The sequence below is a fragment of the Ranitomeya imitator genome, chromosome 2 (genome assembly GCF_032444005.1).
Source record: "Ranitomeya imitator isolate aRanImi1 chromosome 2, aRanImi1.pri, whole genome shotgun sequence".
NCBI classification, from domain to species: domain Eukaryota; kingdom Metazoa; phylum Chordata; class Amphibia; order Anura; family Dendrobatidae; genus Ranitomeya; species Ranitomeya imitator.
This window is the reverse complement of record NC_091283.1, coordinates 159,981,454-159,994,922: the sequence shown is the minus strand read 5'-3', so window position 1 is coordinate 159,994,922 and position 13,469 is coordinate 159,981,454. Positions and strand designations below refer to the sequence as shown.

The 13,469-nt window shown below is 41.9% G+C and overlaps 1 protein-coding gene across 1 annotated transcript in view; it reads right to left on the bottom strand.

The window, feature by feature from the left end:
- Positions 1–1,363: 1,363 nt before the first annotated feature.
- Positions 1,364–13,469, bottom strand: part of LOC138662260 (histo-blood group ABO system transferase-like) — a 179,542-nt gene continuing 167,436 nt past the window's right edge. The window contains exon 7 of the mRNA XM_069747654.1: positions 1,364–3,463. Coding sequence (XP_069603755.1) covers positions 2,728–3,463 — 736 coding nt within the window. The 3' untranslated portion in view covers positions 1,364–2,727. The remainder of the gene's footprint in view (positions 3,464–13,469) is intronic.

The window sequence follows — 13,469 nt, the reverse complement described above, 5'->3', positions numbered from 1 at the left end:
TCTCTGCCTTTAGAAAAAGGATTCTTCTATAGGCTGTGGTCCCGCCCTAAGTTAAGGTTTCTCTGTAAATCTCTCCGATGGTGCTGTCATAGTTGATGGGAAAACATTAAATTACTTACCGGTAATGCGGTTTTCTAGAGCCCATGACAGCACCCTTATATTCTCTACCGTCACTGGTAAAGGTGGCTCATTTTGTTTCCTTTGTGGTGTTTGATAAATGCAGCATGTGGAAGTACCGTATCTATTCGAGTATAAACCGAGATTTTCAGCCCATTTTTTTTAGGCTGAAAGTATGCCTCTCTGCTTATATTCGAATCATTGTCCCAGGGGGTTGGCGGGGGAGGGGGAGCAGCAGGAGTTGCGGCTGTCACATCATACTCACCTGCTCCCAGCGTGGTCTCTGCACGGCCCTGCTTCTCAGATGGTCTCTGGCACCTGGAGCTCTTCCTGTGTTCAACTGTGACTTGGTACTGCTCATTAAAGTAATGAATATAGACGCGACTCCACTCCCATAGGCGTGGCGTGCATATTCATTACTTTAACCCCTTCCTGCCAGCTGACGGAATAGATAAATAAAGTGCATATATAATGGGGTACATATAACTCCGAGGTATATCATAAAGTGCACATGTGCAAATCACATACAATGATTTCTAATAAGAGAGTTACAGAAACATGATAAAGACATCCATATCCTGACCAGGATTCATTTCCCACGTGGTGCCGCTGGTCAGTATATGGATGTCTATATCATGATTCTGTAACTCTCTTATTAGAAATCATTGTATGTGATTTGCACATGTGCACTTTATGATATACCTCGGGGTTATATGTACCCCATTATATATGCACTTTATTTAATTTTGGTACTACTAGGATCGGATACATATTTATAGCACCTTATTGATTACTTTTTGATATAATGAGATTGTGAACATGAAATATGTGTTTCCCTATTTATTATGACTAGCTGGATGTACATAGTACCGTATATTGTATTATTAATTAAATTGGATTACGTGTGGTGTCCGGCTCTCCTTGTTTTTAGATTTGTTATATATGTTTTTTAATTATGTTTTTGTATAAAATTGGATTGGTGTCTTCAATAAAAATATTTACATTTTGAATATAATATGGTTGATTATGTGGTTATTATGGTTTTATTTGTTCAAGTGGTTTTTTGGTATTAAAAATACACAGTGCATGGAGGCATCTATTTGGAGTCTGTGATTTTCTTGACCTATAAACTGGTATGGGTGATTTTCATCCATGACTCGGATCAAAAACAAAGATCTGTACACTGTTTTTTTTTTTTGTTTTTTTTAAGGACACACCGTCAAAAAAACAAAAACTTGTGATCAGCACTCAAGACTATAATGAATACATGTTCTATTTGTGAAAGACATGGACATAAATGAAAATGGACATGTGAATGTAGCCTTTGATCAAAAGGTTCGGCTGCAAAAAAGTGCATCGGAGACTGATTAAAAATGATTATTTAATTGCAGAACTTATAAGAAGTTTTTTTTGTAGCTTTGTGTTTTTTGTTTGCTGCTGAATCTCTGCCCACCTAGCCTGATTTACAGCTTCTTAAGGCCAGGTTCACATTGCGTTAAACAGCAGCCCGTTCAACACATGCGTGAACGGGCTGCTGTAACGCAAGTGCCGAATTTCGCCAGCGCAGATAGAGCTAGCAGATACTCTATGTGCGCTAGCAGTGACGGACCCGGAAACGCTGCAGCCCGCATCTCAGGGTCCGTCACTCAATGATGGCACATAGCTAGCGCACACCCATTGTGAGCGTGCACTAGCGATGTGTCTGACATAGGGGATAATGGCGGCGTTAGCGGACTACGTTACACCGCGTTATGCCGTGGTGCAACGTAGTCCTTCTAACGGACGCCTATAACGTAATGTGAACCTGGCCTAATGTCTGTTTCACCTGGTGCTGCTGAATCTCTGCCCACCTAGCCTGATTGACAGCTCCTCAGCGTCCCTCCTCCCAGGCTCTGCTGCCATCTCGCACTTCCCAGTATAAGCTACAGCTGACAATCAGACTGGGAGGCATAGATTGAATACACTTGGATTTATTATCTCTCACTCATAGCTGGATTCCTAAAATGATCATTTTAGTATCAGGAGTACACTGGGGCTGCGTGACCACATTTGCCGTGACACCGGTCACAAGACTAAAATGTACTTTATGCCAATGTTACATTGCAGCATAGTGTGAATGAATGGGGTTGCATTGCCACATGCACGGTAGAACGACAAGCAAGTTGCTAAAAGTCTTCATCATTTGGATTTTTTGTGCTTTGCTTGTCACAGATGGAATTCCTTGGTTGTGGCTAAAGTCGCCATGTCGCCCCATTCTGTTAGGGTTTCTCCAAGCAGTTACATCTGCTTCATCAGGTCTAAGAGTTCTACCTAACAATGTATGCAGCTTGTATAGTGAAATTTGGTAACAGCCCTGTATTAAGTGCTAGGACCGCTTTTTTTCTCAAGTGCCAACTAGTAGGGGAAGCTTTGTTTTTCATAGTCTTATGCGTTTTAATTACTTGACTTTTTTATTTTTTACCTATTTGTACAGTTCTGCAAGACCATGTTATTGCTATGTAAATAGAAATTTTTATCATTATTATTGTGAAAAATTGAGATCATTTGTTTACCTCTTTACAACATTTTGTTAAAACTTCTAAATTTCAAGTTTTTGAAAAATGGCAAATATCATGAAATATGAAATTTCTGTCTTCTTGAATAGTCGTACAAATCTCGTCTGTTTCGGATCGCGTTGTGATTTTTTGGAACAGCAACAAATCTTCTTTTCTTAAGGAAGTCCCGACTTCCAAAATTATTGTCCCAGAGATACTCAGGAGACAATATTTTAGTCGGCTTGTGATAAAGGAAATATTTGTTCAGGTAGCTCTCATCATGCCAGACTGCTTCAATATGGTTTCCCTTGTCAGTCATCATCGCATTATGGCAAAAATTGGTCAACTTGTAGACTTCTTCTACCGTGCCGCCAAAATATCCCCCTGCATAATAAAAGTCTCCTTCATCAGAAGGAATACAGGCAGTAGACTGTTTCCTGCGCTCGTATGTGAAGCGCTCGCGAGATGAACCAAAGAAACCTGGATGTAAAGTGCCAAAAACATCACTGAGGATCTCCACCCCAACCTCATCACTGAACTTCATGTCCACATCTACACACACCAAGTAGTCCACTTCATTGATGAACCTTCGTATAGTATGGTCGCGGATCATTTCCATGCGTCTCATGGACACGTCCTGCCATCTTTGATGGCTGGAAACCTCTAAGATTATCAGTTGTCTTCCCTCGGCCAAAGTGATATTAGTAGGGATGTCTTTAATGCGGTCTGTGAACACGTAATAGTTGACTTTATGCCCCACCAAAAAGAACTTTTCAGCAGTTTCAATAAATATCTTCACAAAGACTGTGTACCTGAAATAGTAGAGAAGTTTATACTTTTATTGACCAAGATTTTATTAATTTTCAATAAAGTCTATGATTAATAAGGGGGAGAGTTTATAAAAAGGAAAAGGGGAGGGAAAATGGGGAGGGGGGAAGAATAAAAACACACAGTACAAACTTATAACTAGCACTATTATATACAGTCAGAAGACAATAACAGTGCGAGTTGCATAACTTGTACAGTGGATATAAAAATTCTGCACATCCCAATTAAAATTAGTTTAACACAAACCGACATCTCCAGAACACATACAATCATTCCCCATACGGAAAAAGTGCTGGAGTACAAAATAAGCACATGACAACTCCCATTATAGATAGATCCTACAGAGAACTGTGGAGTATAACGTCCCAAAAATCAGAAACTCTGAACTTAATTATAAAAATACAAATTTTTAATGAACAAATATAGACAAAACAAGTAAAAAATTCAGTGTTTAGAAAGAAAGAATGGTGATGACACAATAACAAAAATGACGCACCTAAAAACCACGTGTTGCCAAAGATGGCATCACACCAGGGCGGCACAATCAGAGGTGTCATTACCCGAATGAACTGTGCATGCAAAACTGGCCTAAGTTCAAAAGGGAGTATGGTACCTGCCATACTCAGAGTGAAAGGACAAGGCCCCCCCAAGGAAGCCATCAGCGCGAAACCTTGCGTCGGGGTTCTTGACAGCGTACACATCTTCCCCATGTCCCACATGGGTAAGCACTATATATGGCACTTTCTGTAGGCATGTGGCACTTTATTTAGACTGATTTAAGGTCAGGCACGTGTAATTTTGTCCTTTCACTCTGAATATTGCAGTTACCATATTCTCTATTGAACTTAGGCCAGTTTTGCATGCACAGTTAATTCGGGCAATCACACCTGTGTCTGCCTGATTTAGTTCATAGTGCCTCTGTATTATTATCAGTACCCACACCTCTGATTGTGCCGCCCTGGTGCGATGCCATCTTTGGCAACACGTGGTTTTTAGGTGCGTTGTTTTTGTCGTTGTGTCATCACCATTCTTTCTTTCCAAACACTGAATTTTTTACGTGTTTTGTCTATATTTGTTCAATAAAAATGTGCATTTTTATAATTACCGTAAGTTCACATTTTCTGATTTTTGGGATGTTATACTCCACAGTTCTCTGTAGGATCTATATCCCAATTAAAATTCCAGCTTCTTGTCCTATACAAAAATCCGGCCAAGAAGAATAATTTGAAAACTTTTTCCACATTTAATGCTGCCCATAATGTCGCTCGTAAAAACTGAAGGGAAAAATAAAATGCAAAATTTTTTTATTTTTAAGTGTAAACACCCTCTTATATTTGGGGATGTGATTGTATTCAGATTAAGTCAATCACATTTACCCTCATGCAGTCAGTGTCGGCCGTCATTTACTGCGATTCTGATTAACACCATAAAAAGTTTTGCTGTTCTAGGAGGATCTTCCTAACATTTTCTTAGTTGTTTTTTACAGTAAAATCTATAATCCATAAACAACTTGCAAAACAGCAATGGGATCTCATTGTTAAGTTATCAGTTAAGAAAAGAGTACAAAACATTTTTCAAGGTTTAGATATATTGGAGGGGAAACTGTGAAGACATCATCAAGAAGTGGTTACATTTGGCAGAACAGTGAAATTACCTAGAACTACATGTCCCTCAAAAATTGATGAAAAGACATGAAGACAATTGATCTAGGGGCTGCCAAGAGGCCGACAGGAATTTCAGGCAAGTACTGATTGTGTTCTGCATGTGACAACAAACTCCCATGTTCTTCATACTGTATGTCTGGCCTTTTGAGTTCAGGGGACAAGATGGAAGCCTTGTCTCATAGCAAAAAACACCCAAGCCCGGCTATGTTTTACCAAAACCTCCATCAAGTCTGCCAAAAGCATGTGGGAAAAGTGTTATGGTCTGAAAATTGAACTTTTTGGCCATAATTCCAAAAGGTATGTTTGACACACAGCCAAAATTTTGCATCACCTAAAGAACACCATCCCCACAGAGAAGCAAGGTGGAGACAGCATTATGCATTGGGGCTGTTTTTTGGCATCTGGAACTGGGCTTTAGTCAAGGTGGAGGGAATTATGAACCTTCAAAATGTCAACCAATTTTGCAATAAAACCTTCAGGCAACTGCTAAAAATACAGAGGACTTTCACCTCTCAGCACAACAGCTCCTCTAGGTATACCTACAATTTAATAAAAGAATGTCATCGCCAGAAAAAGATCAGTTTTGGAACTGCCCAGCCTGAGTCCAAAACTGAATCCAACAGACAATCTGTGGGTGATCTCAATAGGGCACTGTACCCAGAAGATGTCATCACAGTTTCATGGATTTGGAGCTACTGCAATGAAAAGTGGGCAAAGATTTCCAATCCTAGAAATAATGCGCTGATAGACTCTGACCCAAAACGACTAAATTTAAAAAGCTATTCAACAAAGTATTAGTGTAAGTGTGTGCATATTTATGCAACCACATTATTTTAGTTTTTTCTTTTCCACTGAAAAGATTTCAGTTTATTTTTCATTTAAATTGCACAGATTATGGGCAACATTAAAGATGGAAAGAGTTCTGAAAGTATTCTCCTTGGTAACATACTTCTTACATGACAAAACCATGACATTTTAAAAGGGGTGTGTAAAGGTACCTTCACATTAAGCGACGCTGCAGCGATATAGACAACGATGCCGATCGCTGCAGCGTCGCTGTTTGGTCGCTGGAGAGCTGTCACACAGACAGCTCTCCAGCGACCAACGATGCCGAAGTCCCCGGGTAACCAGGGTAAACATCGGGTTACTAAGCGCAGGGCCGCGCTTAGTAACCCGATGTTTACCCTGGTTACCATTGTAAATGTAAAAAAAAAAACACTACATACTTACATTCCGGTGTCTGGTCACGTCCCTCGCCTTCAGCTTCCCGCACTGACTGTGAGCGGCGCGCCGGCCGCCCGTAAAGCAGAGAGGTGACGTCACCGCTGTGCTCTGCTTTACGGCCGGCCGGCGCTCACAGTCAGTGCGGGAAGCTGAAGGCGAGGGACGTGACCAGACACCGGAATGTAAGCATGTAGTGTTTTTTTTTTTTTACATTTACAATGGTAACCAGGGTAAACATCAGGTTACTAAGCGCGGCCCTGCGCTTAGTAACTCGATATTTACCCTGGTTACCAGTGAAGACATCGCTGAATCGGCGTCACACACGCCGATTCAGCGATGTCAGCGGGAGATCAGCGACCAAAATAAAGTTCTGATCATTCCCCAGCGACTAACGATCTCCCAGCAGGGGCCTGATCGTTGGTCGCTGTCACGCATAACGATTTCGGTAACGATATCGTTGCTACGTCACAAAAAGCAACGATATTGTTAACTATATCGTTATGTGTGACGGCACCTTTATATCCATTTCTATATCCATTTCATCAAACGTTTGGAAAATGTCTGTAAAATTAAGACAATGAAAGGTCTTGGGAAGCAGCCACTCAGGTATCCCATCTTGTGCAAAATTTGAGTAGATAGTTATTTCTTAGAGCAAAAAGTCTTTTCATAGGAAAAATGCAAAGATCTCTTATTAACTAAATTAGAAATGAACATTAGAGGATTTCTAGTTCGAGGCTACCAGCATGTTAGCAATTAATAAAGCATGGCTTATAATGTACCTACACCTAAATGGAATAATTTCAATATCTAATAGCAGAGTCGTGTAGGGGGGAGGTAATATGATGAATTAATGATTCTAGAGATTAAAGTGGATATTCCTTCCAAAGATAAAGTTAAAAGCTTGGTATTGGAGTGTGTTAATTCAGGAAATGGGTATAATATAGAGGAGTTTAGGAAGAAGGAGCATTTTATAAGCTACCGTTCCACCCAAAAAAAGTCAATCTTTTTTGGATAGAGCTATGGATAAGAGGCATGTAAGCATTTGCCAATGATAATGTCAGGTTTTTGATCTAGATGCCTAAGAAAACCAATGGTGGGATTGCCACTGAAAAGGGAATTTCAATTTTACCGATAATCTGGAGAGAGTGATCTATATTAATTATTAATATTCCATGCATGCCTTCTGTCTTTTCAATTGTGCCCTTTGGAATTCTCGCTCTGTGTGTAATAATCTCTCCTTCATCCATGACTTCTTCCTTTCTAATTCTCTTAATCTCCTGGCCCTTACTGAAACCTGGATCCAGCAGTCAGACACCACCGCTGCTGCTGCTCTTTCATATGGTGGACTACATTTCTCTCATACCCCAAGATCGGACAACAGAGCAGGTGGAGGCGTTGGTCTGCTCCTTTCACCCAAATGTACCTTCCAAGTTATCCCCCAAGTACCCTCACATGTCTTCCCTTCTCCATGCGAGTGGCGGCGGTGTATCGTCCTCCCGGCCCCTCTCATCATTTCCTGGATCATTTTGCCACCTGGCTTCCACACTTTCTCTCCTTTGACACCCCCACCCTCATCATGGGCGATTTCAACATCGCCATTGCTTCTCCCCTCTCCCCATCTGCTTCTCACCTTTTATCTCTAACCTCCTCTTTCGGCCTCTCGCAGCATACTAACTCTCCAACGCATGAAGATGGAAACTCCCTCTACTTGGTCTTCTCCCGACTTTGCTCAGTGGATGATTTCACAAACTCCCCTCTCCCGCTCTCTGACCACAACCTTCTTTCATTCTCTATCAAGAACTGCCATCCCGCTCAGATCACCCCCACTTTCCACACTTATAGAAACATACAGAACATTAACACCCAGAAACTTATGAAGAACTTGCAGTCCTCATTGGCCCCAATCTCCTCCATCTCATGTCCTGATTCTGCTCTGAAGCATTACAATGAAACCCTGCAAAATGCCCTGAATGAAGCTGCACCTCCTATACATAAAACAACTCAGCACAGACGGCGACAACCATGGCACACGCTGCAAATACGTTTCCTGCAGCGGTGCTACAGGTGCGCCGAATGTCTGTGGAGAAAATCTAATCTACCCAAAGATTTCATCCATTATAAGTTCATGCTAAAAACATACAACTCTGCCCTTCACCTCTCCAAACAAACCTATTTCAACACCCTCATCACGTCACTGTCCAATAACCCTAAATGTCTTTTTGACACTTTCCAGTCCCTACTCAACCCAAGAGTGCAGGCCCCAACCACAGATCTCCGCGCTGACTATCTGGCCAATTACTTCAAAGAAAAAATTGACCACATTCAACAGGAAATCATCTCCCAATCTCTTAATACCATGCACTGTCCTCCCTCCCCCACTGCATCTAATTCACTCTCTGACTTTGAACCAGTTACAGAAGAAGAAGTAATCATCAGGCTCCTTGCATCTTCTCGCCCAACCACTTGCACCAGTGACCCCATTCCGTCACATCTCCTCCAGACCCTTTCCCCGGCTGTCACCTCTCACCTAACAAAAATATTCAACCTTTCTCTCACTTCCGGTATTTTTCTATCCTCGTTTAAGCATGCCATCATACATCCATTACTTAAAAAACCATCCCTCGACCAAAACTGTGCCGCTAATTATAGACCTGTCTCTAAACTTCCCTTCATCTCTAAACTCCTCGAGCGCCTGGCCCACTCCCGTCTTACCCGTTATCTCTCAGATAACTTTCTACTCGATCCTCTTAAATCTGGTTTCCGCTCTTTACACTCTACTGAAACTGCCCTCACTAAAGTCTCTAATGACCTACTAACAGCTAAATCTAATGGTCACTACTCCATGCTAATTCTCTTGGATCTCTCTGCTTCATTCGACACTGTGGATCATCAGCTCCTCCTCACTATGCTCTGCTCCATCGGCCTCAAGGACACCATTCTCTCCTGGTTCTCCTCCTATCTCTCTGACGGCTCCTTCACTGTGTCTTTTGCTGGTTCCTCCTCCTCTCATCTTCCCCTTACTGTTGGGGTTCCTCAAGGATCAGTCCTAGGCCCCCTTCTCTTCTCTTTGTATTCTGACCCTATTGGACAAACAATCAGTAGATTTGGTTTCCAGTACCATCTCTATGCTGACAACACCCAATTATACACTTCTCCTGTTATCACGCCGACCTTTTTAGTAAACACCAGTGATTGTCTTGCCGCTGTCTCTAACATCATGTCCTCCCTCTATCTGAAACTGAACCTGTCAAAAACTGAACTCCTCGTGTTTTCTCCCTCTACTAACCTACCTTTGCCTGACATTGCCATCTCCGTGTGCGGTTTTACCATTACTCCAAAGCAACATGCCCGCTGCCTTGGGGTCATCCTTGATTCCGAGCTTTCATTCACCCCCCATATCCGATCACTGGCTCACTCTTATCTGAATCTCAAAAACATTTCTAGAATTCACCCTTTTCTTACTTTCGACTCTGCAAAAACTCTCACTTTTTCACTCATTCATTCTCGTCTGGACTATTGTAACTCTCTACTAACCGGCCTCCCTCTTACCAAACTCTCCCAGCTCCAATCTGTCCTGAATGCTGCAGCCAGGATCATATTCCTCACCAACCGTTACACCGATGCCTCTACCTTGTGCCAGTCATTACACTGGTTACCCATCCACTCAAGAATCCAGTACAAAAATACTACCCTCATCCACAAAGCACTCCATGGCTCAGCACCACGCTACATCTCCTCTCTGGTCTCAGTCTACCACCCTACCCCTGCCCTTCGCTCCGCTAATGACCTCAGGTTAGCATCCTAAATAATCAGAACCTCCCACTCCCGTCTCCAAGACTTTACACGTGCTGCGTCGATTCTTCAGAATGCACTACCTAGGTTAATACGATTAATCCCCAATCCCCACAGTTTTAAGCGTGCCCAAAAAAACTCATTTGTTCAGATTGGCCTACCGTCTCAACGCATTAACCTAACTATCCCTGTGTGGCCCATTAAAAAAAAAACATAATCAGGTTCCTCGCATCATGTTCTCATACACTTTATGCAGTTAATAGCCCTCTGTGTCTGTACTGCTACATACTTAGGCAGTTAACTGGTTCATGCAGCTTTACATGAACACCCGAGCCTTACACTATGGCTGGTCCGAATAACTAAAGCAATTGTTACCCTCCACCTCTTGTGTCTCCCCTTTTCCTCATCTAATATATAATTGCCTAGAATACTACTTCCTGCAATTTGTGCCAACTTCCGTGGCTTTGTCCGGAGCTAATGTCCGGAGCTAATGTCCGGAGCTAATGTCCGGAGATTAATTGCCTAGAATACTACTTCCTGCAATTTCTGCCAACTTCCGTGGCTTTGTCCGGAGCTAATGTCCGGAGCTAATGTCCGGAGCTAATGTCCGGAGATTAATTGCCTAGAATACTACTTCCTGCAATTTCTGCCAACTTCCGTGGCTTTGTCCGGAGCTAATGTCCGGAGCTAATGTGCGGAGATAATGTCCGGAGCTAATGTCCGGAGCTAATGTCCGGAGCTAATGTCCGGAGATAAGTGACGTCAACAGTGTCCAGTGTCTGATTGGTTGCCGCCTGCTGCGAGCGACCAATCAGAAACGTGCCGTACTGTGACACACTCCGCCCGTCATTTTGGTGTGATTTTTGAATTTTTACCTCACAGCAAGTTTCTACTGCGTGGAGGCGGGCCCAGTGACGTTGCTCTTCAAGCTCCTGCCGAATTTCGTCAAAAAATGATAATACCATTTACCAAAACTATATATATATTTAGTTGTGAAGTGGTTCAGTGACATTTTCACACCAATTTTGAACTTTTGTTTGGTGTTTTCTCCATATACTGCCTATTATTTTTGTTCTTTCTTACTATTATTTATTAATTGTATTATTCTTACATTTGAATAAATAAAGTATATATGGATTCTAGACTCCCGATTCTTTAGAATCGGGCTGCCATCTAGTAGTTTATAATCTTGCGAGCAGGGCCCTCATTCCTCTTGGTATCTATTTTGAACTGTGATTTCTGTGATGCTGTAATGTCTATTGTCTGTACAAGTCCCCTCTATAATTTGTAAAGCGCTGTGGAATATATTGGCGCTATATAAAATTATTATATTATTATAAGATCTGAGCTATGTTAGGGTTAATTTCATAACATGATACCATTGAGAATTCTTTCAGGGTGTCAACAATTGATGTAAGGGATGATAAAGACCCCTACCAACATACTATGATGTAGTCTGCACATAATCCTAATTTATGGTGTTGACCCACTAAAAGGAATTTCTCTAATAAGTGTATTGGATCTAATCAGTTCAGCTAAAGGTTCCATGACCATTACAGAAAATAAGGCAAAGAAAGAGAACAGCCGTGACGGGTGACGTTTGTATTGTCAAACCTGTTAGAAAAGACATTGCAAAAGTTGTGGTGATGGATGTGAACAAAGAGTTTTGAGTCCATTGATAAATAAACTCAACAACTAAAACATAATTTTTTGTATAAAGTATAAAAAGCAAACTGTTAATGAATCCTAACCAAAGTTTTCCCAGCATGCAAGGTCAAAAAGTCAAATGAAGAAATACGATTTCCAAATTCTTCTTGTTCGATCAGCCGCAGATGTTCCCTTAGTAAACCCGACTTAGTGTGAATTAATAATATAGGGAAATATGTTCATCAGTTTGTAAACCAAGTATCTATATTTAGGAGTGATATAACAAGGTAGTTAGCTGTGCTGGAGGGATCTTTGCCAAAGCAAGCCATAAATATATGAGAAACGTTCAAGTGACTTCTGTTATGATTCCTGGAGTGGACCCACTGGATCGCGGTGACGACCGTTCCCAGGCGAGCTGACCAGGTGGAACCGACCCCTATAAAGGGACCGTTAGGGGCAAGCCTAGGAGCGAGATACACCGTGATAGCTTGTGCCAGAGGGGTGGCTCGAGGACAACCAGGAGAATCAGGGTACTCACAGAGGACCAGACGGGTGGGGCAACCACAGAGAAAACTCGGGACTCAGGATGCGGCAGAGTTCACACAGAGGAAAGTTCCCACGCTCGAGTTCATATGAGGACAACCAGCAGAGGGCGCATCACCGCGAATGAAGGTAACTACAGGTCATTGACCTACATTACCTTCATTCCCCAGGGTTTTACAGGCAGAGCACAGCTGCATTATAGCAGAGCTCCTGCCTGTAAAATATTTTAACCCCTTCAGATGGATTTACATCGTGGGACGTTACAGATCATCGGAAGGTATGTATATTATTGGTTTATTATTTTTCCTTTGTTACAGAGCAAGGGTCTTCAGGTGGATTGAGAGAGCAATAAAATATTAAAACAAACTGTGTGTTTATTTCATTAAAATAATTTTTAATAATGTGTGTGTGTTTTTTTAACCATTTCATGCTATTGGATTAATAATGGATAGGTGTCATAATTGACGCCTCTCCATTATTAATCTGGCTTAATGTCACCTTACAATAGCAAGGTGACATTAACCCTTCATTACCCCATATCCCACCGCTACACGGGAATGGGAAGAGAGTGGCCAAGTGCCAGAATAGGCGCATCTTCCAGATGTGCATTTTCTGGGGTGGCCGGGGGCAGATGTTTTTAGCCGGGGGGGGGGGCAATAACCATGGACCCTCTCCAGGCTATTAATATCTGCCTTCAGTCACTGGCTTTACTACTCTGGCAGAGAAAATTGCGCGGGAGCCCATGCCAATTTTTTCCGCCATTTAACCCTTAAATTAAATAGCTAGAGCGCCCAAATTTTGCACATACACACTACTAACATACGCAGAAATGAAATCAGATTTTAGCACAGGAGGCCAGTCTAGCTTGATACACAGGACAGGAAAGGATACTGTGCGGTCAGTATAAAAACTACAAAAACAATCCACACAGAGTTTACAAAATCTCCACACCTGACAAAAGGTGTGGAGGGTAAATCTGCTTCCCAGAGCTTCCAGCTAACAGAAAAAATCCATACTGACAACTGGACAAATATAGAATGCACAGAACAATACGTCCACAACATGTGGACTGAAATGAGCAAAGCCAGAACTTATCTTTGCAGAACTGGTCAGGAAACCA